The 26,823-nt window shown below is 38.8% G+C and overlaps 3 protein-coding genes across 54 annotated transcripts in view; 1 reads left to right on the forward strand and 2 right to left on the reverse strand.

The window, feature by feature from the left end:
- Window positions 1-9,536, reverse strand: part of LOC126984184 (glutathione synthetase-like) — a 29,668-nt gene extending 20,132 nt beyond the window's left edge. Inside the window, exons 1-5 of one of the 2 annotated variants that reach the window (XM_050837658.1) lie at window positions 9,369-9,536; window positions 5,822-5,930; window positions 4,286-4,469; window positions 3,937-4,012; window positions 2,421-2,587 (exon numbers count right to left, since the gene is read on the reverse strand). In XM_050837658.1, the coding sequence (XP_050693615.1) occupies window positions 2,421-2,587; window positions 3,937-4,012; window positions 4,286-4,469; window positions 5,822-5,930; window positions 9,369-9,413 (581 nt within the window). In that variant the 5' untranslated portion in view covers window positions 9,414-9,536. The remainder of the gene's footprint in view (window positions 1-2,420; window positions 2,588-3,936; window positions 4,013-4,285; window positions 4,470-5,821; window positions 5,931-9,368) is intronic. The other variant, XM_050837659.1, reaches the window with a different exon arrangement.
- Window positions 9,537-11,274: 1,738 nt separating this feature from the next.
- LOC126984181 (pre-mRNA-splicing factor CWC25 homolog) lies at window positions 11,275-16,828 on the forward strand. 2 transcript variants are annotated; one of them, XM_050837654.1, is made up of 7 exons: window positions 11,275-11,612; window positions 13,049-13,258; window positions 13,517-13,673; window positions 13,920-14,083; window positions 14,725-14,988; window positions 15,269-16,140; window positions 16,472-16,828. In XM_050837654.1, exons 1-7 carry the CDS (start codon window positions 11,595-11,597, stop codon window positions 16,581-16,583), a joined length of 1,797 nt encoding a protein of 598 aa, XP_050693611.1. In that variant the 5' UTR covers window positions 11,275-11,594; the 3' UTR covers window positions 16,584-16,828. The 2 variants fall into 2 exon arrangements, with proteins under 2 accessions (XP_050693611.1, XP_050693610.1); XM_050837653.1 differs by having other exon boundaries at window positions 11,282-11,612; window positions 15,266-16,140.
- Window positions 16,829-19,087: 2,259 nt separating this feature from the next.
- Window positions 19,088-26,823, reverse strand: part of LOC126984177 (cell adhesion molecule Dscam2-like) — a 236,353-nt gene continuing 228,617 nt past the window's right edge. For all 50 annotated transcript variants that reach the window (XM_050837600.1, XM_050837610.1, XM_050837604.1 and 47 more), the window contains one exon: window positions 19,088-23,850. In XM_050837600.1, coding sequence (XP_050693557.1) covers window positions 23,784-23,850 — 67 coding nt within the window. In that variant the 3' untranslated portion in view covers window positions 19,088-23,783. The remainder of the gene's footprint in view (window positions 23,851-26,823) is intronic.

Consider the following 26,823-nt stretch of genomic DNA (forward strand, 5'->3'; position numbering starts at 1 on the left):
GGAGTAAAGTGGGGGAAAAAAGTCTGCTTCTCCATGAGCTGGAATAAGTAAGTACTTTTTCAGTGTTTTCAATACCCTGAGTTTTGCGATCCTCGAGTTTAGCACTATACCTTCAGAAGAAAGCAAGTGTAAAACTCGGGAGGGAACTGAATATATATATATATATATATATATATATATATATATATATATATATATATATATATATATATATATATATATATATATATATATATATATATATATATATATATATATATTATTTTCTTAAGTTTCTTCTGTAGAACTTGAAGAAATACAAGTGCAATTTTAAAACAATTTTTTTACTATTTGTTACGGCTCTAAAAAAAAAGGATTGCTCAATGTACAACCTACTCAGCTTCAACAACAAGGCTTATTCATATTCAAGATGCCACTTGCAATACTTTCCCTAAATGACAGAAAAGTTTCTGTTCCTTAGTCTGGTTGGGGACGTTACATCCCATCATGCAGAATTTGTAAAATAACTGATGGGTTAGTAATTAGCCATACAATAATAAAAAGGGCAACAGAAATTCCAATGTCATCATTTTCTGCAGATGATACCTCCTTTTAGCACTTTGCCTTGAATATAATCTGGGGATCAATTTCAATTTATGAGTGCTTGAAATAATGAATGATATTAGAACAATTACAATGGTTTGATTTATTGAGCCAATATATATTTATATGAAATATCCTGTGATATACAAGACTGGGGCAAAAAGAAGGTATTAAAAAATTCTTGATGGACAGAAACCAACTAGTTGTCAACTTCAGAAGTGTGTACTGAAATACCAATGTATTTACATGATTTGCCGCATTTATCTGCCAGAGGAAATAGCAAAATGACCCATGGCTGCTAAACACTGGAGTTATTGCAAACAGGATAGCCTTCATTATGTAGTAAATGAGAATGCGGTCTGTAACTCAGTAATGTAACAATTAAGGTCAAAATATGTCAAGTGAGAATAGTAACTCAATATTAAAGATACTAAATCTACATGATTTCTATGCATAAGCAAACACCAAAGAGCATTATGCAACAGGTAGAGGTAAAGTTGTGGGCATAAACTATAGTTGCAAATGGCCTCAGTGCTCATCTCAATCACACTGGCCCTTGAGCCTATGGTGGGAATTAACCCATTACCCCGGGACACAGGGACACTGTGACATCCGGGCACCACTTATCTTCCCCGGGTTTCCCCAGGTGCTCATTTATTGACCAGCCGGAAAGGGAGGCCGAACAGTTGGGTGGGCTGCACGCTGACTGCCCGGGCTGGGATTCGAACCCAGACCCGCGGATTCATGGCTAGGCGTGCTAACCACTTCCTTCACCACAGAGGCATTGCAACAGGAATACTGCCCATATTTCTGTCTGTAACAAGATCCCCACTACATTCAACTAAATGGGTAAGTAGTAAGTCATACATGAACAATTAAGCAGCATGATAAAGTGCATGTCTATTGACCTGCATGCTACTTGCCAGCCAGCTTCAAGGTTCTTTACTACCCTTGATGTCTACTAAATGCTTCAGTGAAAAATACATGCAATCAAATTTGTTAATCCATTAATGATATAGTGTCTTCAAGTTACTGCAGCCTCGAAAATTTATAAGAAAGCAGTAGTAACCAAGTAGTGCATGTGTTGGCATGGGAACAAGGAAAAAGTACTTGGTAACTGAATCATACCCAAATTTGTCCCATTATAAAAGGGTTACATAAATGACAACTGCAGTGGTTGCTGAGGTATTAAGCTTTCAAATATTCTTGCTGAGGTTTGACCATTAACTGAGAATGAGATGAGAACAGTCAGTATAAAAGACTTACCAAAAGGATAAGCAATGAATATAATCGTTAAAGTACTGTTAAATTTAATTCAGCTCTATCAAGCCTTGGCAAGGCATGTAAATAATAAGAGAATTAATTGAAATATTCCTGCGGGATGCTGTAAATCATATGGCTTCCTCTCAAGACTAAAATCTTGAACAGGCAAAGAGAGGAGTATAGGATGCACATAAAAAAAATAGATAAATATAAAGGTTATCAGAAAAATCAATAAACTGGTCATTAGACACACCTGACATAAATCTGCAGTTAGAAAGGTTATATTAAAACAATGAATGATAACTATATTTAAGACTATCATTTATAGTGACATGCTATTTGGAAGCTATCCATCAAGCTCATAGGTTGAAAAGGGATTTTGCTGAGCAAAAGATTTGATTAAATTTTGTTTTGTATAAAAAAATAATTCATATTTAATGAACACCACATCCTTAGCAAAGCATAAAGTTTTATGGTGATCTGGCACAAAATTATTGCAGAGTTTTCAAATGTTGCAGACTCACGACAAAATTCCTTTCTGAGAAACCTATGACAATGTGATGTCCTTCATATACCTATTTATACTCCCAGAAATTGGTCCCATGTGGCCAAATCCTGAGGCGATAGTGTTGACTTCCACCTGATGCACTGTGACATAGGGGGGAGTTTGGCAAAGCTCGCAACACCCAGCACGGCACTTGGTCAGCATCACATCCGACCGCACCAGCCCCAAACTCAATTCCTAAGTGCAAAGGCAGTGGAAAAGAATGCCCTAAAGGTCAGAGGAAGTTCCAGACCAGAGTATATCAGGCTGCAGCATTGTCCTCATCAAATCAGGTGATCAATTCTCATTGCTAATGCATTTAAGGTGAGAGTAAATTCACTGCGTCAGCAGAACTTTGGGTCCCTTTTGCTAAAACAAAGAAATAAAACTAATTCATCAGAAATAAAATGCATTTCTGTGGTTATGGTGTCAGGGAGGTATGGTAACCAGAGGCTCTGAAAATCTTTTCAAATACAGTCTTGTTAAAAAATTGTGACTCATTCACTACTAAAAGAAAATATTACCATCTGTTGGACAATCAGAATATGAAGTGTACAGATCCTGTCTAATACATTTCATCAGTTATTTTAAAATAAAGATTTCATGATTATCTTGGCAAATCAAATCCTACCTCCTACTCACCTCTCCACCCTCAGCTAGGATTAGTTTCACATAACCAGTCCTGCAGACTGTGTCTGGTGATGAAAATAACTAGTATGTTATCCTCGGAAATCAATAAAGGTTGACTTTTAAATGACTGATTATTACACAGGTACAGGGGACCCTTGATACAACACTATTTGATTTCCAAATTAGCACGAGACCTAAATTAGGGACACATTTTTTTATATAACACAATTAACTTTGTGCAAATCAATCTACTTTAGTATTAACATATTACATTCACATTATCCCATGACACTCCTTCTGGGTCTTCCTTCACTCCCCATTTCTAAATCATGACATATCTTAGCATAAAGGTTTATTTTGCGATCTTTACTCCAGTCAGGCAGTTCATCTAGATCCTTTACAGTCAAGAGGCCAGGAGGGACTCAGTTTTCTACCTGCTGCATTGTTGTTGGTATCAATTATGTTATTATGTTAATTTTACTTTTCCTTCATGCTTGTTTTACAGTTTTCTGCTTGTCTAACTTGCCTCACTGATTCACGTGAAGGCTCATTATAATGCAGCAAAATTTAATTAGCTTGACATAAAATGCACTTGAGTAGAATCAATAGTGCCCCAAATTTAGTATCTAGTGCTAAATACATGCCCTCAAAAAGGTTGATGTTAAATTGATGTTCTGCTGTACATATGTATACTATAAAGTGCACACTTGAAGAATCAGATACTGCACTTCATTTAAGTATATATTGTTGATATTATAAAAATTATATGTATATTCAAAGTAAACTCTTGAAACAGAAAATCTAAAAAACTGAAGGGCAATATGGACACTCTAAATCAAAACCACCAACATAAAACTTTAAAAAATCTCGGCCTTTGAATATGGAACAAATGGAGGCAACACTGTACAAGGCCTTACCTGTGCCTCCCCTTCTTCTCTCACAGTGGTGTAGATATTCCACAGTCTCCTTGTGAAGTCATCAACTTTTATTGTCCTGTTGATCACAAATGGCTTAATTGAATAAAATTAAGGTAAAAGAACATTAGTTACCCTCCACTGTGGCATATAAGAATTACATATTGCACTTACTCTGATCCCAATCTTTAATACTGCTACATGCACAACTTCCTGTGTTTTATAAAATTTACATTAATACAATGTGCATTCAGTTTGCAGAAATAGTAGTCAATTCCATCAAAATGAAAGATACAAAGTTCATACTGTCATTTAAGCTGGCTTCAAGACATATTTGCTGTTCTCAACTCACTTTTCCAAGGCATCCTTCAAGAACTGATAATCATGAGCAATTCTGTGCATCAGAATATTAATAATTGGCTGGAGCTTCACCACTCGGTCAAACTCCCGGCGTGGGAATGCTGATGGGAGGAGGAAGAATGGAGCCAGCTGCAGGGTGTCTGGGTCATAATTATTCTTATACCTCATGCCAGCACCTGAGGAAGACCAAAATCCATTGCTGTACTAATTTCTAACAAGCTGGGGTGTTGAAACTAGGTGGCAACCTATTGTAGACAGGGTATTTGCTGCTTTGAGTGATAATGTATCTTTAGAAAGAAAAGCTGGTAATTAGTTTACAGTGCTTAACATAAGTGGGATGGAAGCAGTATATGTTATGGCATTTACTGGGGGGGGGCCTTTCAACAATGGCACTGCCAAGGGTTCTGCTAAACAAGTCACCATGCAAGTGCCTATCCCATACCAAATACCTTCCAGCAGGATCCACTGACATGCTCTAGCACAGAGCTTTGTGGGCACCCCTTAAGCCTCCTCCAATCAGGTTTGTCTCTTACAGAAATAACCAAACAGGAAGGGTCAACTTCTAGGTAGCATACCACACACAAGCTAAAGTTTAGAGATTAGGAAGAGCTTTAAAGTGTTGGGCATGTCTCCATGGTGATCTGGGATATGTTCAGGGTACTGAAGCAACTACTCAAGATCATTAAAAACAGCAAAGTTGTAGGCTTTTTCACCTGATTGGACAAGGAAGATGAATTCCAAAAATGGATGGACATGAATGGTCTGAGTTACTGCAAAACTATCCCAAGAGGATGAGACCCAACTCCACCACTTGGTATTGTTTTTGGTGTGCATCAAATACATTTCATCGCTCAACTTAATAACTTACGTGGGAGGGCAGTACAAAGAGAGGAGAGGAGCTGGAATAGATGCATCTATATTACTTATGAGTGAAGCCCATCATTATAAGGAATCTCATAAATTTTTAATGAGTATTTTAGTTATTTTAGTGTCATGTGACATTTTTTTTGCCTCGCACCGTAGTGCCTGACCCACCTGATGGGAGGGCCTCCCATAACTCACTCTGCGAGGGGGGCACCACTTTGGCCGACTGGTGAAGGAGTGGCTTTACCATCTCATTGGTCGTAGGTTCGATCCCTGGCGCCAGTGAAACACTTTCCTGGTTTGGATTAATTTCTCATGTGTTTCGTGACACACTGTGGTTGTGTGGAGATGTAGGGAAGTGTAATTTGGGGCAATACATGTGATAGCAATGCAGTGGGCATCCTCTCCTGGGTTCTGTTTTCTCCCCCTAAGTGGGTAACAGGAAGATGGATTGCCCATGCCCATGAAAATGGGAAGTTTCGTGACAAACACAGAAATTAATGAAGATGGGGAAGGGAAGTCGTTTAGTGCCTGACCCACCTGATGGGAGTGCCTCCCTTAACTCACTCTGCGAGTGGGGTTCCTCTTTGGTCAACTGGCTAAGGAGTGGCTTTCCCCAGCACCAGCACTTTAATTATAAATATAATAAAATACAGACTCTTACCATGGAGGAGAGCAAAGTCCTTAGCTTTAGGAACAATATCATCTAAAACTTCATCAGGAAGAGGCAAAGGTAGACAGCTCTCAACGACTCTAGTTGTTGTCTCATCATTCTGAAACAAAGTGAGGAGGATCAGGGGTGAGCTAGAGTGAGAGAGTGATGGGACATTTGAAGATTTTGAGATTGGTCTTGGAGTGCACCAGGAGTGTAGATGAAGAGATGTGTGGAAGCTATTTTATGTGGACAATTTGGCATTAACAGATGAGACAGAGGAAGGGGTATAAGTAACATTTAGAAGCTGGAAGCAAGCAACAGAGGAGAGGCTCAAAAGTGAACATAGATGAAACCAAAATGATGGTGACGGGAAAGAAGATGGAAGAAAATGTGTAGGTGGGAAGATACTCTTGTGGGATATGTGGCAGTGGAGGGCAGGGGTCAACTCTATCTTGAGCAGTGTGTGTGACAGAAGTTGTCAAAAGAGGTGTTCAGTAATGAGGTCCCTAATTAAAGTGGTTGTCTTTAAAAACCTTGCACATGTCAGGAACAGATGTGAGGTGGTGGACATAAAAGAGGAGATGAGGGAGGTGGATGGTGCAGTGATGAGAGGTGAAGCTGTTTCGTTATTTGGGAGACATTTTGGACAGTGAGGCTGGAGTGGAAGAGCAGTCAGCAGAAGAGTGGCAGCAGCATGAGGAAATAAGAGGGATATACCTGGTAAGTTAATAAATATAGCCATCCCTATGAAGAACGGAGGTACGGTATATGACAATTGTATTAAGAAGTGTGCTCTTATAAGCGGTGGAGGAATGAACTCTAACAAAGAAGCTGGAGGCTGTACACTTGACCATCCACTTCTATCATGACATTGCAAAGTTCTGATATGCTCCTACATTGTCGCAATTATCAGCGCACATGCATGCAGACGATTATGTGCACGAGCATGCATACAGGATGATGAGAACGACTATTAAGACAGAAAATCAAGTTGGAAAAATGTAATGAGTGGAGTTTCGAAAGGCTCTGTGTTGCCCCCAATTATGTTTGCAGCATATGTTAATGATATGACAAAGGAGTGGACAGCTATATGAGCCTGTTTGCCGATGATGCTAAGGTAATGAGAAGAGTGGAAAAAGAGGAAGACTGCTTGCTACTCCAGAGAGACCTAGACAGTGTGGGAATGGAGCAGGAAGTGGGAAATGGATTTTAATTCCAAAAAGTGCAGTGGTATTGAATTTGGAAAGACTGCAATGAGAGTAGAGGGACATTATAAGTTGGGTAAGGATAAGTTAGATAAGAAGACAGAAGAAAAAGACCTTGGAGTGATGATCACAGAGAACTTGTCTCCAGAAAGACATGTGAATAAAATATCAGCTGATACATACAACCTGCTGAGGAACATCAGAGCAGCGTTCGCATACCTTGATGAGGACATGGTAAGGAAATTAATTGTGACCTTAATACGCCCTAGACTAGAATATGCATCAGTGGCTTGGCCGCCATCACTTAAGAAACCATTAGAAAACTGGAGAGGATACAGAGAGTGGCAACAAAAATGGCACCTAGTCTGAGTGACCTGCCTTATGCAGAAAGATTGCTGAGGCTGAACCTCCCTACATTGGAAATTAGAAGAGAAAGAGGAGATTTAATAGTGGTGTATAGGGTGATGAATGGTCTAGACTCTAGAGAAATTGGATAGAGATGACCTTTTGATAAGAGAAGAGAGAAACTTAAGAGGAAATGGAAAGTTGTTGAGAAAAGAAATTTGTAGAAGAGACATCAAGAAGAACAGCTTCCTGTAGAGATGTGTGGAGGTCTGGAATGGGCTGGAGAGGGAAATGGTACAGGCTAAGTCAATTTAATTTAAGGACAAATTAGATGGAAGTAGTTGGAAAGACGGGACAGCACGAGCATAGCTCCGTTCCTGTAGATCACAACTAGGATATCCGGTGCACTCGCACCTAATTGCGCGCGCCCACACACATGCGCGCACGAGTGTACAAACACGCGCCACGTGCACAGGTGTACACACGCGTCCAATCCCGCGCATGTGTGCCCGCGCGGTTGGAGGCGCGTGTAACCACGCATGCGTGCGTTTGTGTGCGCGAGTGGGTCCGTGTGGCGTCAAGTCTCATCCCTACGTCATAGTCCATCCCATCACACAGGGTGGGTAAATTTCGGCACGGTACCGTGTCTTTTGTCGACTGCTTGTCGGGATCTGTCCCACCCAAGTTTATTTATATCATTATAAAAGCAAATGATGACGTATATATGTATATAACTAGGATATCAAGAATCACTCTTCTTCTTGTGACCTGAGCCGCTTTGCATCGCTTTTTAGGTCCTCGTTGATAGTAATTTCTTACACTTGAATGCTTCACTTAGTTACTCTGTGACAGTAAAGACTGGGTTCCTCGATGCGAAGTTCTGGATGGGATGTCTCACGACACACGACACGGGATGGCAGATGGCGCCATACCGGTGTGCACTGCACATGCTGGTGTGTGCGCGCACGTAAGCATGCGCGAACATTAGCACACGCAATCGCGTATACACACATACCGAAAGATAGACGTGTACGCACGCAATGATGCGGGCATGTGTGCTCTGCCGCTTTCATGCACTCATGTATGCACACACAAGAACCTGCAGTGCGCTCATGCACCCATGCGCTAAAAACGCGCACGCGCGCAACTACACGCGCCCGCAGGCATACACACTGCGTGCATGATTGTGTGAATGCGCTCATTTGTGTTGGGTAGTTCTTCCCTCTCCTTCACACCTGTGCTCTCACCTAACAGTGGCTACCTAATGAACTAATGTCAATAGTATGACCTTCTGACTGACTGCAACTGCTTCGATCCGGTCTCCTGATCGGTATGTAGAGTATCAAATATTCGCTGTTCACGGAGCTGCTCAGTAAACAGCCACTCCGAAAACAAGATCCCTCCTTCACGACAGCTGATCCAGCGACTCCCTCTGTTATCAGATAGGCATGTGAAGCAATATGCCGGTACATCGTTATGTAATGCTCTACGTGGCTTCTCCGCCTTCCGAGCATCCTCCCCCCCAACTCCATATGCCACAGTGGAGTGACAACCTATTGTTTTCAGCCTAGTTAGCATTATTGAGAGATGTTGCATCTCGATCATGCACCTCATTCGAAAAGTCTTAAATGTTGTTGCGGTAAATTATCTATGAAATCTGCAGCCTGCACACCCTTAATTTACAGTCCAATAAAGACATGCACACACCTTCCCTGGGTCTGAATTCTCATACGCTTCTTAGCTTTACCGTAGCGCATAATTTAGCCTCATAGATGGTACAGAGATATCCATCGGTGGTTTCATGACCCTAGTGGTTGTTGGACCAGGTTTCTGCGCCATGAATGTGGAAAGAGAACTCATGACTACCATCATATCATTAGGACCAGGCTGATCTTGTCTGTGGTCTTCGAAAATGTCTCAGCATTAATTAAGTGTCTGAGGTTCCAGGTTGAGGTGGTACATACGCAGCAGAGGCAGGTGTGTTCAGAATACTTAAAGATGCATACCTGATCAAAGTCTCCATCACAGCAGGACGAACCAACGGTGGCCATGGCTGAGCGAACTGTAGGTGATGCGGCGTGACCTCTGCTTCCCTGCCTCCCTCCGTGTTCTCCGCCTGGGACAGCCTGCCGGGGTGTCCCTCTGTTGTCAAGTGCGGAGTAGTAGGACTAGCCAGATTATCGTACTCAGAGCCGCTTATTTACCGGTTTCTGGCCCATTACTGTTGCCAAAAAGCACTAATAATTAACCATTTAAACGATAAATATATATTAAGGCAGTTATTTGGGGGATGAAAGGAGTTTTTGGGTCGTAAATCAGCAAACATGATAGGCAGAGTACGACAATCTGGCAACGTTGAGTAGTAGTAGTAGTAGTCGTCGGTCGGGATTTTAGCCTTTGTAACGGCACTGCCTGATGTGTCTTTACTGTCTTGGTTTATTATTTTCCTCTTTTTCTTTCGTTCTTTTTTCTCTTATTGCCCAAAACTTCTTCTTCTTCTTTCTTTTGACCTGTAACGCTTTGTATCGCTTCTTCTATAGGTCCTCCTCCTCGCGTTCCTCCCTTCTTCTTATTCACACACCTTCCTTTTCACTGTTACGTAATTTTATAAACTGAAATAAAGTCACTTATCTTCACTTATTCAGACATTAGTGCCATTTTTTCCCAGCACTTCGCGAGGAACATGTTTGCCAACTTTACCAGTCTGTATTTCCTTTTTGTCCCCATAGATCACCCCGTTGCCCTCCTTATGTACTATTGCTTTTAATTGTTTCTTTGGTGTGGTCATTTCCAAATAAAAATTCTCCAATGGCGTCGTTCTCTTCTACGTATGGTGTTGGAGCCTTTCACATTTCTTCTTTTTCAGCTCCATACATGTCGCATTTTGTTTCTTCTTGTCGGTGTCTGTTCTCTTCATCATGTTAAATTTGTTCTGCATCTGAAGAGCGATTCTGAGGCCTTGTTGTTGGTTTATATTATCTCCTCTTGCCCTCCCATCTTGTGTCTCCATTTCCTATATATCTTAAGGCTTGATTTCTCATCCATTTGTCTTTTCCACTCTCTTGTATCCTCATTCTCTGCTTAATTAATGCGGCGGCTTTATATATACGGCGGGGCACGGTCTGGCTTCCTGTATATATTTTTATCGTTGTTTTATGACAGTTTTATTTAGTTTATTTTAGTGTTTTAAAGCCTCATTTGTGGAAATATATGAGGTTGAAGGTGGGAGGGGAATCGACACGCAGGAAGGATGCTTTTCAAGAGAACGTTTGACAAAGAAGAAGTGAAATGGGTTCTGTATGAGTTCTGGAAAGAAAAGGGAAAAGAAGCGGACTACAACAACCCAAGAGTAGACAAGATGAAGGAAAAGGGAGGCCGTTGCAAAGGCTCTCTCCATCCCTTCCCCGACCTTCAACTGAACTGGTGTTACGAGAAATACCTCCTCGCAGAAATAGGTCGCTCTGCTGTCCACCACACATGCGCACTGGCGGGATATACTGCAGAAAAACCTATTAATTTGCCTTATTTTGTCCTAGTCTGTTCACTTGCGATTTATTATGATGGTTGATATTACCCTTAAGAAAACAACAAATCAGACCAACAGACCAAACACGCAAGAACTGAGTGAACATCGACGTGGGGTAATTCTTTCTAATATCTGCCCTATTCGTTTGTTATAAAGCCTTCTCTTGATTAAAAGTGTTTCGCTGATGTTTGTGCCATGTATTGGACCCGAAACAGGACCAGTAAACGATAGCGGTGAGGGAAATATAGAAGCAGTAAGGAAGTTGGACCTCTCTCTGCGAGCTATTTTGCAATTGCGAGATGATTCCTACAAAACAGAGGCAGGTCGGTGTGAAGTCCAGCGTTGCCAGATTGTCGTACTCAGCCTCCACTGTTTGCCGATGTCCGACCCAAAAACTGCCTCCTCAACACCAGTAACTGCCTTCATATACACTTATCGTTAAAATGGTTAATTATTGGTGTTTTTTTGGCAATAGCAATGGCTCAGAAACCGGTAAATACGAGGCTCTGAGTACGATAATCTGGTAACGTTGGTGTAAACAAGAAAACGTTCACGGCGAGGCAGGAAGGATCGACCGAGGCAGAAGAAGGGCTCCATGGCCTAACCAGAAGCAGATATAAGTGTGGCTGAGTGTTGCTGTGGTCTCTAATAAACGACTGGCCTCCGTGCTATCTTTGTTGAGGCAGAAGTCAGCACAGACGTCACCATGGGGGGAGGAGATCTTGTAAGTATAGCATTTTTAGCCATTGCTAGTTCACTGCAAGACAAAAGTATATAATTCTAGTCCACTGCAAGACAAAAGTATATAATTCTAGTCCACTGCAAGACAAAAGTATATAATTCTAGTCCACTGCAAGACAAAAGTATATAATTCTAGTCCACTGCAAGACAAAAGTATATAATTCTAGTCCACTGCAAGACGAAAGTATATAATTCTAGTCCACTGCAAGACAAAAGTATATAGTTTTTAGCCACTTCTAGCCCACTGCAAGACAAAAGTATATAATTCTAGTCCACTGCAAGACAAAAGTATATAATTCTAGTCCACTGCAAGACAAAAGTATATAATTCTAGTCCACTGCAAGACAAAAGTATATAGTTTTTAGCCATTTCTAGCCCACTGCAAGACAAAAGTATATAATTCTAGTCCACTGCAAGACAAAAATCTGCCCTGCAGTCTACAGTCTGGATTGTCCTTCTGTTATCAGTTGATTTTACGCCATTCTTTACGGGGAGTGGCAGGTTGTTATTCCAGATGTTGCTACAATTATACTAAAGCACTCAGGGTTATTCTCTGAAAAGTTAGTCACTATTGAAATATTTTGACTTTTATCATGATTCCTTAACCCGGTAGCTGCGGGGATCATGTATCTTCAAGGCCCCTCTAAGCGAATTAATGAGAAAAAATCATCACTCATGCAAACCATTTCATAATATATAGTACCATCGCATTTGTGATCAGTTTTCATTAGCTGGTTTAATAGGAAGATGAATTTCCCCGGCCTGTGTTAAAAAGGCAACCTGACTTAAGTTTTACTACAGTGTTTCCTTATTGTTTGGAGGTGGGGTTATGATCTTAAAATCTCCATGAATGGCCAAATCCTCTTATATATACTCATTATGCTTCTAATCTTGTCCAATTTCATTATTTTGTCAGTGTCAGTACTAACTGCTTCTCTTGTACACTATCATCTTATCTATCATAATTGTATTTAATGTGGGTGAACTACATCTGGGAATCACGTGATCTGGATCTGGACAATAATGCGTAGGGCACCAAGGCTATGCAGGTGCATAATACGCATATTTAAATGATGACAATGAAAATAATAGTAACACTGATGACTATTTAGAACAGCATGTGACTGAGGAGTGGGGTGACGGCCCCTTGTAGCATTTGTTTACACTGCTGCTATATGCATGGTGGGAATTTAAAATTTATGCTGCACATTTAAGAATATTTCAGATTTATATTTTTCAAGAACAACCTGGAAATATTCAGTTATGCAAAGGGAACCCTATAGTAGTTTGTTGCACATTATTTGTAGATATTTCTTTCATACCATAGAAGGTTACTTATCTATTGTTAGATATATATGTAAATAGGGCTTGAATTACATTTGAAATAAAGTATTCACGCATGGGATGCTGAAATTTCAGAACTTGAAAAAATCATGGCATCCCAGTACCATGAAAAACCAAGAACGTGTGTGGAAGGCAGAACAACAAAAGGCGGAGGAAGATCGTAAGATGGCTGAGCTGCAGAGAGAACTAAATGAGGAGAGGGAGAGAGAAGTGCTTAGGAGGACAGCAGAGGATTCGGGGGCTATCTCAAAGAGAGGAGAAGAGAAGCTTGATTGGATGTATAAAGTGAGTATTTTATGTCATATAAAATTTTTCATAAACCAATTCACAAGGAATTACTGTAGAAAATTACTTGGTAAGGAAGAAAGTGTATTTTCATTAATTGAAATTTACAATATAATCCTAATATTTTATATGAGGTATTAGCTGACTCAGCACAGTTTCCTAGTGAAAACAGTGAAAGTGAAAATAAATATTGAGCCCGCATGAAGTTTTCTAAACTTATTTATTATATTAAAGCTGACTCATTCTATTTTCCTGTAGGGCCCGGGTGGACATGTAAGTCGTGAGGAGTACTTACTGGGCCGCAAGATTGACAAAGCCTTGGAGCAATTGGAGCATGCTGAGGCTGCAGAAGCAGCACAGGAAGGGGAGCAGCCACCTCCTCAGCAGAATAAATCATCATACACCATTGAACATGGTAAGAACCATTAAGTGCATAGATGATCTTTTGGAAATCCCTCTAATAAATTTATCCAACCAGATATCACATTTTGAAGGTTTGGTTACATTATCATTTTTGTGAGAAGGAATACCAGTAGAAATTCTTAAGTAAAGCTGTTGACCAGCATGTTAAACATGCTTTTCTAGATTTAGAAGTTATTATTCCTCCCTGAAACCTCTAGTTAAATGATTGCAAATATGTGATATGTACCTTTTCTTTCAGAAATTAACCCAGAGTCAGTGATTCGACGTGATCCAAGTGATCTTCAAGTAGACATGCATAGAAAGCTCATGGAAGATCCTCTTCTTCTCATTCGTAAGCAGGAAGAGGAAACCAAAAGACAAATCACCAACAATCCAGTCAAGATGAAACAGTTACAGCAGCTGGTAAGTTCATGGCCAATGATTTTGTTGGGAGAGAAGATACAACCCATTATTATCATCATCACTGGAAACTCAGTTTCCTTATCCTCTGTTCAGGGTTGGGAGGCATCAGGCAAAGCTTTATGAGACAAGCACTTAAACTTATAGTTAAGAGGAGGAACTGTCCATCCTAATAGGATATGTATTCCATCACTGTTCAATTATGATGGAGGGACAGGATTGAGGAATACACGAGAGAAGTGGGTAGAGGTGTTAGGTTAGTAAAAGATGTATGTAATGTATGAACAAGCAAGGATAAAGAGAAACTTCTACAGTGACTGTATTCCAAAAGGGAATTCCTTAAGGAAGTAGTGCATCAAAACTATAAATGTTTAGATGCTATACATAATTATCGTCCATATTAAAAAGGAAAGAGAGTGGGGTATGAAATAATGCAGATCATATTTAGAATTTTCTTATAGGTTTTCTGTAGCCTAACCTTATAAGAATCTGCTACATAAAGAAGCAAAATTGAATGAGTTTCTTAATTTTTTAAATCACAGATTCCCTTCAGTCTTTCCCTATTGCACCTTCCTCTATTTACAAAGTAATTTCTGATGGTAATAAAAATCATGCCATTAATGAAGTAATTTTACACTCAACAGATAGCAACAATAAAATCAAAGAAAAAGAAGAAATCATCCAAGCGCAGTGAATCCTCCGACTCAAGCTCAAGTTCAAGTTCTGACTCTGAGGAAGAAATTAAAAAGAGGATGAAAAAGAAAAAGAAGAACAAGAAGAAACACAAGAGAAAGCATTCCACAAGCAGCAGTTCATCTGACGAGACAGACTCCAGCTCAAGCTCTGAGTCTGATAAGAGGAAGAAAGCCAAGAAGAAAAAGAAGGCTAAATCCAAGAAGAAAAAAGAGGTCTGTATTTATCTAACAATACTTACACTGTGATAAGATGTTTCATGACACATTTAAGTGTGGAAAGGTTCAAAAGATTATAATGCAAAGTTTTAGAGCCTATATTTAAAACAGGCCTCCATTTCACCCACACTTACGTTGAGATTTTCAGTTTGTTCATGGCTGCTAATACTTTACTTTGTATGAAGTGTCATTACAAATACTGATCTATGAAGACTGCTAAAGCATGTAGAGTTATAACCTGAACACTTTTTCATCTTACATTTTTTTATTTCAGAAGAAAAAGGAAGCAGCCAAAAGGAAGAAGAAAAAGTCAAAGAAGAAGGATAGTGATGATGACAGTGAAGATGAAGATATTACTGGAAAGAAAGAGCTTTGGGAAGAGAAGGAAATTAAGGGAGAAAACAGTTCTAGTAGGAAAGACATGCAGAATAGAGAAGAAAGAAGAAATGAGAACACTGGTACACAAGCACACCTGAATGCAGATTCTTCAGAGAAAAAGACACGTGAAAAAAGTTCGGAAAGAAACAGAGGGAGAGTGGGGAGGGAGAGAGAGAGGACAAGTAGGGAACATGATAGAGAAAGGGAACAGAGAAGAGGGGATATTAGAGGATATAGTGGTGAGAGGCATGTGAATCAGTTCTGGAGGACAGGTAGAAATAGAAGTAGAGGGAGGGGAAGAAACAGAAGCAGGAGTAGGAGCAAAGGGAGGAATAGAAGTAGAAGCAGAGGCAGAAATAGAAGTAGGAGTAGAAGCAGAGGCAGAAATAGAAGTAGGAGTAGAAGCAGAGGCAGAAATAGAAGCAGGAGCAGGAGTAGAGGTAGAAATAAGAGAAGTAGAAGTAGGGGTCAAAAGAGAAGCAGAAGTAAAGAGAGAAACAAAAGCAGGAGTAGCAGCAGGGGTAGAAATAGGGGTAGGAGCGGGGGCAAAAACAATAGTAGGAGCAGAAGCCAGAGTAAAGAATATAACCGTCAAGGGGAAGGAACGGCCCGAAAGAAGCTTACCGAGAAGGAGATGGAGCAGTTACGTGAACAGATGATGGCAGCAGCAAAGAAAAGAGATGAAGAAAGGAGAGAAAATGTAAAGAGATATAATGAAGAAAAGAGAAAAGAGGAAGAAGAAATGAAAGAGTCAGTTGAAGATTTTGTAAGGTATGACCATTATTAGCATGAGTGAGGAGATGTAAAAATTTGCATTATTGATTTTGTACAAATGAGGCTAAATATGGGATCATCACAGGGGAAGCTCACTTTGAGTTTTGAGCAAACTGTGTTTCTCCTTTGAACTCAGTTTTGTAACATTCATCTTCGAGATAGCAAATTATTTTTTTTTGCCCTGGACCAGAGAATACACTCTTGACATCACAGGTTAACATAATTTACATTCCCCAGGAGGCTGTATGAAGGTCAAATAGAAGATGGGGTGGTTTTAATTTATCCTTTTAAACAAAACCTAAAATTGTTATTATTATTTTCTTTTCAGGAATAACCTGGCAAGTGCTTCTCAGGGGAGCATCGAGGAGAGGGTCAAGTCCCGCATCAGCTCATCCCAGCGAGGGGCGGCACACATGGACTCCAACTTCATGAGGAAGTAACTGTGACGTCAGAGTCCAAAGAGCACTTGCAAACACTTTGTGTCTGTTTGCATGAATTCCAGAAGTAACAGTTGCCATCTTGTTGTGAGGATGCATTACCCACAGGTGTTCTGTGTGGACTTGGTAATAGTTAACATACTTAGTAAGGACATTTAGAATTTAGTGTGGCTAAAAATAAAAATTCAGCATAGTTTAACTTTGAAAAATTGGATTTTTCATGATCAGAATAAATATTTTACAAAGTGTTATTTGATTAAATTAACCTGTCTGTAGAAAATGTGATGGATTAAAGCAGGGTTGGCATGATCAAAATCAGATGATTTGAATCAAGTGACTATAATTGATTAGAATCATACAAAATCTGATAAAAATCTTTTAATAGGAATAATAATAATAATAATAATGATTATAACTATTAATAATAATAATGAAAATAATAATATGCATAGCCTATTATAAAACACTCACTTTAGCTAGATCCCTTGCTCCTGGCTGAGTTAGTAAGGACGCTGCTGATAAAAAATGTAATGCCTATGCTGACTGTACTAAAAGAGTAACAAACTATACCAGGTCCAGAAAATATTAATATTTCTTTAAAGACTTTGCTGACCTGTTACAGAAAACAAATATAAAGTGTTTCAAGGTAAAGAAATGAAGCTGTTGCCATAGAGAGAGGGTGGGAGATATAATAGAACCCTGTGGAACACCACTATTGTTTAAAGGGTAAAACAGTTACTGTCTCTCACAACAGAAATAGATTGACCAGAAAGGAAACTGGAAATGAAAGTATAAAGAGAGGGATAAAACCCATAGGAGGGTAGTTTAGAATATAAAAAATTGTGCTACACAACCAAAAGCTTTTGAGTTGTCTAAAGGCAACAGTAAAAGTTTCACTGAAAGGCTAGGAGAGGATGACCAGGAACACATTAGGAAGGCCAGACAACCAGAAGAATCAAAATTGCAGAATCTGCACTGTTTACAAACACTGGTCTCTCGTGAATTGCGCGCATGTTCAGAGCAGTAAGCGTAGCTCTGTACAGTCTCACAAAACTTTTTAACACATTAAGAATAGTTGCTGGAAGGCTGAATCAGACATACAGTACCACCATCCTCGCTGTTTCTAGAACGACACTCTGTACATATAAATACAACTTGTACAGAGTGTCATTCTAGAAACAGTGGGGATGGTGGTAGTGGTACTGTATGTCAGATTCAGCCTTCCAGCAACTCTTAATTACGGTTAAAAAGCTTTGTGAGACTGTACAGGTCTACGCTTGTTGGTCTGAGCATGCGCAGTTCACGAGAGACCAGTGTTTGTAAACAAAAGCGCCAGCTTTTGATGGTGGGGACGCCAATTAAATAATACACCGGTTCAGGCGTTTCTAGTATTACCGTCCATAAGTACGTGTCAACGTGTGGTTTTAAGGTTTTGTAAGTTTTTTAAAATACAGATAATGAAAATTTGAATTCATCTGTTTTTATTTGAAATATCAATATAGTATAGTTTTCGCCTATCAGACTTATCGCTAGCTAGTATCGGAATTGTGGATTTATATCGGGTATCAGTTATCGCTTATCGCCTATATTTGTGTCTCCAGTTAACGAATATCGGTTATCACCGATAAGGTTTTCCATTATCAGTTATCGGTTATCGGGAATAAGGTTTTCTGTTATCGTGTCCAGCTATGGAGTTGTCCCTCTCCTAGGCTGATTGCCTACTACGGCTAACGAGCCCCACCTGCCTGGGTTGGATTGGTGAAGTGGCAGGGTGTGTCCACATGTTGATGGCCCATGCACACAACACCTCTGGGAAAGTTGGAAAGTTTTGTTTAGTCGGCGCAACATCTGTGGTCATATGCCAGAGAGAGACAGGAGGGGGAAGGAATTATAGGAGAAGGGTTAACAGATCCCAGGAGATGGGACACAACCCCCGATTAATACCTGGTACCCATTCACTGCTGGGTGGACAGGGGCATAGGGTATTGGAAAAGCCGCCCAAATTTTTCCACTCCGCCCGGGAATCGAACCCGGGCTCTCTCGGTTGAACACCTCTGGGGCTCCAGCCTGCTCCAAGATCCTCCAGATGTAGCCTGAGACTGTAAGGTCTCATTTACTAAGGGTGACACAAGGAGGCACTCAGAGGGTCTTGACAAGGAAGTCGGGGTAGCGGAGGGCGGCGGAGAGATAGACTTTGTGAAGGGAAGACGGGATATGAAGGAGGCAAAGTCCAAGCAAAACTTATTAAATCAGGGAAAGGAGGTGGTCACAAGGTCCCTCCACATGGCATTGGACACTAATTACTAGTCCTGTAGCCCCCTATGGCAATGAGTTTAGAAAGGAGGGGGTGGGGGGGGGGAATATTTGAACCGCATACTATTAGGAAGCAATTTGCAATATTTTCATTTTTTCATGCCTCTTGTACATGAATCATAGGAGAGTGTTTCTTTTTCTGCATTCAGTAATAGTGTTGGTAATTTTTTGCCATTCTGGTATGGACAGGCAAATACTTCTCATGGTTTATTTCATCATACATAATTGTTTACACTATATTTGGTAGAAAATGTGCAGTGACGAGCGACATTGAGCCTTAGTTATGCCAGAATAAGGCGCAAATTCCCTTGTCGCAACACAAATTACAAGTGCACTTAGAGGCTCTGGGTAGCAGCTTCAAACATGAGTGTTCATCAGGTGAGTATGTGGTTGGAGTATCGTCATAACCTCCAGCAACTTTTTAGCTCTAGCATCACCAAAGCTGTCCAAGAGCACTTGTAATCTGCCCTCAGGAAGCTCCTTATTACTACTCCTAAACACTTCATCAAAATGACTGAAACATTAAATATTCTCATTAGATTACTATTCATTATCTACATTCTGGTCATCTGCGTCATTTTACATAATTCATAAAAATGCTTAACAAATAATAACTAAACAATTTCCAATGCCTCTCTCTTTAAATGTGAGTAAATTTCATTACCATCCCATTCTTTGCCGTGTCATGTAATTCTGCATTAATAACATTATCATAATATTTATTATCTTGGTCACATGTATGTATGTATAAACATATGTGTAAATGTTTCCCCTTTCTTGGCATTTATGTAGAACTGACTTCTGAGAAAGGTAAATGTTCCATATTACTACATCAATACATACTGCATTCTACAAAGGAATTGTCATGTTTGTAATTATTAACTTCACTTTACAGTATTCTCTATATCAGCTTCCTTCCCTCAGGCAGATTATAATATTTAAAGCCCATGGTAACACAGGCAAACACAATTCCACAAAACTATATGAGAACAGAATCTTGAAATTTTCAGTTTCACAAGATATGAAAACTGGGTCTCCATTGCCTGTGTTGTCACTGCACCATTTCACTTCAGCACATTGATAAATATGTATAAATGCACTTTATCACATGAATGGATGTGCATCATAGCACAGTGAATTCAAGCAATGATTATGTTATTGTTTTCAATCCTGCTCACTTGTAATTTCTCGTAATAAAACAATACAGCTTTCAGAATACATGGAGAGTGTTTTTAGCGGATTCTCTATGGTAAACACCATTGTAATCATGGACTGAGTGTCTGGTTATGCCAAGTTAAGCCCGATATTTCCTATATAAAACACAGGATAAAGGAACTTGACTAAGCAATATCTGTAGACAACCACTTTCTGTTGCACTACCATTCTTGGATTTCATTTCTTTTCATCTTTGATAAGGGAGGATTCACATATTGATTTGTTTGACTATGAAGAGCAATCCATTGTATGAAGCAGGTGGGTATTATGTTTACCATAGAAAACTTGGTTATATAATGTCAATGTGTTATAGTTCATGCAGTGGTAATACTTTAAGTTCTGCTACCTGCTACAAGATAACTGAACATCTAACAATCTCAGTGTTTAAGTATCAATAACCATAAATGTGTGGTTACATTGACATTACTGAAGAAAACCATGGCTGTGTAAGTCTAGTCTACAGGGAAAGGAAAAACTACTGGGCAGAGGGACATTACAGCCACTGCTCTAGTCAAATCTTCACCTTCCAAAAAAGGAAAGGGAATTGTTTCCTAGAGAGACTATCTTTACTAACAGTATTGGAGAGTCTCTCTTTTAGGTCAGTACAGTCCTTCTGCAGTTAAAGCCTTCCTCTGTTAATTTCTTCATCTGGACATGTTTATCCCCCTAAAAACTGCCAGATTTAAAAAAAATATAACATCAGAAGCTTTGGAATCACAGAGTCTGTGGCTGTAGTTTTGTTACTTCTTGTTATTCTTCATACAGCATCATCACTCATTAATAATATATGATACATCTTGCATCCTTCCTCCCTCACTAAAATGAGTCACCTTTGAATAACTATGTATATTATCACCCAGTATATATATATATATATATATATATATATATATATATATATATATATATATATATATATATATATATATATATATATATATATATATATATATATATATATATATATATATATATATATATATATATATATACACATACATACATACACACCTAAAAAAACTGCTAATAAAAAATGTAATGCCTATGCTGACTGTAGTAAAAGAATAACAAGAAATGCCGGTATATTCCACATTGTTCTCAGCTGGACAGGTGGAGCTCCAGCCTGAGCCTTGGCAGATCGAGTGTCCCCCTCCCATTAGCACCTGCTCTCCCTGGTAAATATAATGACAATCACTGTCTACTATAAAGCTTAATCACACATATCCTATAATGTTTAAAAATTGGTATAAACAAATCAATAACAGACAATGGATAACATACATACAAAAAATGTTACTGTAGAATCAAAATCCAAGAAAATGTGCTTTGAGTGTCTTGCATGTATGTCTATTGCCTAATACTGAGATTCCAACATTAATTTATCCTATCTAAAAGCAGTAGAAAAAGCATTCATTTATCTACTCAAAAAACTTGAGCATTATATAAATTTGGGGATGTAGCTTTTCTGATCAAAGTGGATAAAATTATACATATGCATAGATAGAAAGCACGACCATGCTACAAGTCTGGCAATAATTCTCCTCAAGAACTCCATGGCTAATGAAAATGAATTGTTCGATAATTAACTGACTATGGGCAGGAAAAGCTTACACTGGCAACATTTAAAAGAGACTACATTTAGTACACTTGAGCTTATGGAAGATGTTAGCAAGTTTTGGATGACTGAGACGTACAAATCATTAATGATAAGAAAAAGAAATAAACTTATCTTTTCTTGTAACTTTACCCCAGTAGAAAATTATGGTTGAGGATAAAACATAAATGTTGAAAATTAATATTAATGACTGAAAACTTCTCATCTCCAAAACACTGCTTAACAGACTTAAGAGTTACAACTATTCTTGGACACTTGCATGAGAAGTATGCCAATATTCATCATAGAAGTACAACTGTTCTGCAAGTAATTAATATCTATGTTTTATCATAATAACTTTCATTCAGTTCTACACTATTAAGAAGCAATGCACACACACTTACACATCAACAGTTTGTCTTAAATTCATTAAAAATGTTGACAATGGAAATAACTATAATCAGAGACAAACTTGGCAATGAGGCTTTGCCAGTTGCTTCTAATTAATATTGATGAATTCAATATACAAATCATGAATAACCTATCAAGATGCCATACAATATATATGTATATTTATATACGAATATAGTGAAGTTCCCAGCAATTTCATCTACTTTTTATTTTTTTTTAGCAATTGTACAGTCTGCCATATGAAAGCACTAAGCAAATCTAAAATTACTGGTGAAGTCACATATTGTCTTGCAAGCTGAGGAGATTAAGCGACACCTAGGAACGCTATGGGAGAATGAGTAGACAGAGAGATGGCACTGGACTGATAAAGCATAACATTTTGCTTTATAAGGTTTCTTGGTCACCTTTACAAATCACATTGGTTATCCATAGACAAGCAACAGTAGGATCAACATTACCTTTTAAATACTGATAAAATTTTTGTTAAATATCTTGAAACTGTAAATTGTTTTACATCACTATATAAGGGTAAATGTAAATCACTATGTAAATATTTCTTTACATCTTGTGCAGTTTTCTTTCTCTTTTTCTCTCTCGGTGTCCTCTCTGTCTCATTTCCCATTTGGGTTGATGCTAGTAAATTTGTATAAAATAGTGAAACTGAGCGTACTGGTTACATCTGTGTCACGAAGGTTCTGACAGTCACAGTTTTGTCCCCCGCTCCTGACTAGACTTGGTTCGTATCACAAAGTACACAGAACACCAAACAAGTCGAGAGTCATTTCCAAGTAGCACCGTCATGGATGATTCACACAGCAATACTTAGTTCATCTCATACTATCACTTAGCACACATGGTCCATTAGCCAATGAAGACGATCCATTAACTGCTAAGGGTAGGTAGGGACTTACTGCATAAGAAATGCATTACTGACGGTGAGCCCTTAATATACCTGTGCAGAAGCACTACAACACAAGCACTGCTTTCATATTCAGATTGCAATCAGAGCACAGGGCAGAAAAGGAATACTGCTACTGTTATGTGATACACAACACTGCAAGAAACACTCAAAGCATAAACGTCAATCAGTGATGGCTTGCGTTAGTACTGAGGGAGCACAACATTGGAGTCCACAGTAGATTAATCTCATGAGCGGGGGTTGGGAGTGGGGATGAGGGCTGTGACACTACACTGAAGAAGACTTGGGTCACCCCGATGAACACATACAGCTTGCTGGCATGACTTTCTTTACAGTATTCTTAGGGGATAATCTTGTGCATTGGAAATGTCCTCCATGGGTTTTCTTTCTTGTAATAATCAGCTTTTCTGGACATGCATGATCATTCCAGTGTAGAGAGCTTCATTATCATACAAGGATGTATTCCTTGAGTTTATCCTCCTGAATGCATAACTTCTATAAAACTGGTCCAGAATTCGTCAGAAGATCAACAAGTGGATTCTTTTGTGCTCACATTTGAGCAGTGTTACATACAGGGGTGTCCAGGCTCTTCTCATTACTCTTCTTACATTTTCCTTACTGTAAATGTGTGTTGAGTATCTGAGTTCAGTGTAGATAATCAGTATCACTGATGGGTAGATGACAGGGGCGGTAAACAGGCTGCCTAATATGGCACGGGTGGGTGAGATCCTTCAACGGGGCACAGAGGACCTCACACATTCATCTCGTCGCTCACCATTCTTAGGCCTCCATTTTGAATGTGGGCTGCTGCTTCATTTCTGAAAGATTTATGATATAACAATGATAATTAATAGTTCCTCTAATATTTAAATCATATTTCAAGTTGTATTATATCTAAGAAGGCACAATAAACTGAGCTAGATGGTCTTCAGTATATCAGTTTGGAAAAGAAGATATATCTGTTTGATTAGTTGTGGATAATCAAAAAGTAGTGTGTCATATTAGAGTAAGTGTGAGTATACAGTAATGAAATATACTTATTTGCCACTCTGACAAAGCTGTTGATTAAACATGTGTAGTGACATTTCCAAACCCTCCCTCCTATAAAAAAATTACTAATTAGCTATCAAAATAAAAACGTTAGCTGAATGGGGATCCATTAATGCAAAGCTATCAATGTTTTATCTAAATATTACATGCATTTTCAATAGCTTATACACTTAAAAAGAAGAGAAATTATAACTGTTACGAAAGACATATCTCCCTTTCGAAAGTGGAGTGTCTCAGGAGACGGTTTTGGCTCACATTATGTTTTTAGTTTATATCAACAATATGCCAGCAGGAATAAATAGTTAAATGAAGCTATTTGCTGATGATGCAAAAATCATGAAGCAATGATAAGCAAAGACAGCTGTAAAGAAATTTGAAAGGTTTTGAATAAGCTAAACAGATGGAGCCAAACCTGAGGGATGGAATTTAATGCCAAAAAGTGACACTTTATGGAAATAAGAGGGAGAAAATGAGACCTAGGTGGAATTATGATATGGGCATTGAAAAGAAAGTTGGTAAAGCAGAGAAAGAAAAATATGCGAGATGGTAATTCAGGAGGGTCTCACTAGGAAGACACGTCAACATGATTAAAGGAGTGACATACAGATTACTTATAAGCGTGAGTGGCATTTACGGTAATTAGATTGATGGAGAAATGTTTAGGGAATCAAGTGTTTATGATATGATCCAGGCTTGAATATGTAGCTGTGGTATGAGAACTACCCCAAAAGAAGCACAAAAAGAAAACAGAGCAGATTAAAAAGACTTCAACCAGACAGGTGCCCAGTCTAGCACAACTACTGTGTAAGGAGAAAGAGGGCAGGAAAAACTGAGTCTGGCTAAGTTGGAAGACAGAAGTGAGAGAGAGGGGGGGAACTTGATAACAATGTCTAAAGCAGTTAAGGGATTAGAAAATTTAGACAGAAAAGTCTTCTAGTTATAGCCAATGGAAGAACAAGAGGTCACAAGTATAAGCTAAGGCTGACTTGATGCAGAAACAACATTAAGAATTTCAATTTCCTACAAAGAAGTGTTGATGCTTGGAAGATGTTAGAAGTGGCAGTGCGGGCAAGGAACATCCATGATTTTGAGTCTAAGTTTGTTAAGAGGAGATACGGAGACAGGTCAACACAAGACTAACTCAAGTCCTGTATACTACTATCAGGTGAATACGAGGCAAATACTATGATGGTGAATATCTAGTCTTACTAGAGTCAAGCATTGTAAAATAATGTGCATTAGGAATGGAATCTTATTAAGTATCAAGTATAATTCACATATGAGATTTGACTTATGTATTTAATTTTCTATAAATATGAAAATAACCCTGCATTTAATATTTGTAAAGCATTAAATGCATCTTAATGTGCAATGGTAGTCAGTATTTGGTCACTTTAACAGTAGGTACTGTGCAAAGATACTCAAGCAATCCCAGAACTCTTTTTGAACTTAAGTATCATCTGCAAAACATATTAATGTAAGGTCCATTTGGCATATCATTTTAATAAATCAGAAACATGATTGGAGCCTATCATTAGTGAAATTCAAGTCTGGCTAGTCTGTCTCTTTGTGAGGGGAAATCAATCTAGCTTGTTTTGGGCCCATTCACGAAAAACAAATTAACAAATTACCTATTTCATTCACCAGTTAAAACCTTTGCTTCATTCTAACTACAGAATTTTCCTGCTATAATCCTCTTTTCTGGTCACATGGTGGTAGTTCCTCTGGTGTCCCATCACTTATCACACACCTTGAAAAATAAACCATCCTCCTCCCTGTAACACAGCCCATGCACTATCCATATCATTGCCTTGTTTTGGAAGACTTACCTTACATGATGCAAACTCTGGGCTAAAATTGTACAAATAACCCGATTCACATTTTCCATTTCTTCCCACTTCATTTCACATCATGTAACTATACTATTTATTTTTTGTTTGTTTTCTTATTTTCACCTAATCTTGCAGACATGCTTTATTTTACTCCTATTGTCTCTTCCACTTTTTTTTTATACATTATGTAAGTTTGTTTGCTATTCAGTGAGTGATTCCAACCCCCAACTATCTCTTATAATGGATCTTCTAATGTTCTGCATATTTCTTTTTGTATCTAAATCCAGTGTTTCTTGTCCATTCCTTCCCTTGACACTCCTGTACTTGCGCAGGTGAAGGTAGTCTGGTATACCTGGAGTCAGGCTTCAGTTGTTCAGCACCTTGTATAAATTTGTTACAAAGACTAGACTTACAACAAACCCATGAAGTTAATAAATATTGCTGCATGACTTATTTTGTTCATTCTCTAGAAATAAGATATCAAAGATGCCATTCATATTCACAACCAATCAAATCATATATGGTAATACATTAGCTCCATGCTTCTTTTCTTTAGTAAACTCTTCCTGAAGTGAAACCAGATGTGCAGCTTCACTGACCTCACTGACCTTGTATTAGGCAGAAGTCCATTACCAGCACCTGCTAAAATCTGTTTCAGTACATCCTGGCTAGCACCATGGGTTCAGAAATGCAACCTAAAACTCTATAATGGCTTTCTATTGTTTTCATCGCCAAGCAAACTTAACCCGGTAGCAGTGACGGGCCAAATTTGTGGCTTTAAAACCGTGTAGCAGCGACAGGCCAAATTTGTGCCATGATTTAACCCCCCAAAATAGATGATTCATAATCTGATCACAAATGCTTTTATATATATTATGAAATGGTTTGTGTGAGGGGTGATTTTTTCTC

This window comes from Eriocheir sinensis, chromosome 56, assembly GCF_024679095.1.
Source record: "Eriocheir sinensis breed Jianghai 21 chromosome 56, ASM2467909v1, whole genome shotgun sequence".
NCBI lineage: Eukaryota > Metazoa > Arthropoda > Malacostraca > Decapoda > Varunidae > Eriocheir > Eriocheir sinensis.

Excerpts from the sequence above, each read along its gene's own strand:
- LOC126984181 (XM_050837653.1), top strand. Across the intron at positions 14,084-14,724 it reads TGAAACAGTTACAGCAGCTG|ATAGCAACAATAAAATCAAA; the intron begins GTAAGTTCATGG and ends TACACTCAACAG. Across the intron at positions 16,141-16,471 it reads TCAGTTGAAGATTTTGTAAG|GAATAACCTGGCAAGTGCTT; the intron begins GTATGACCATTA and ends TTTTCTTTTCAG.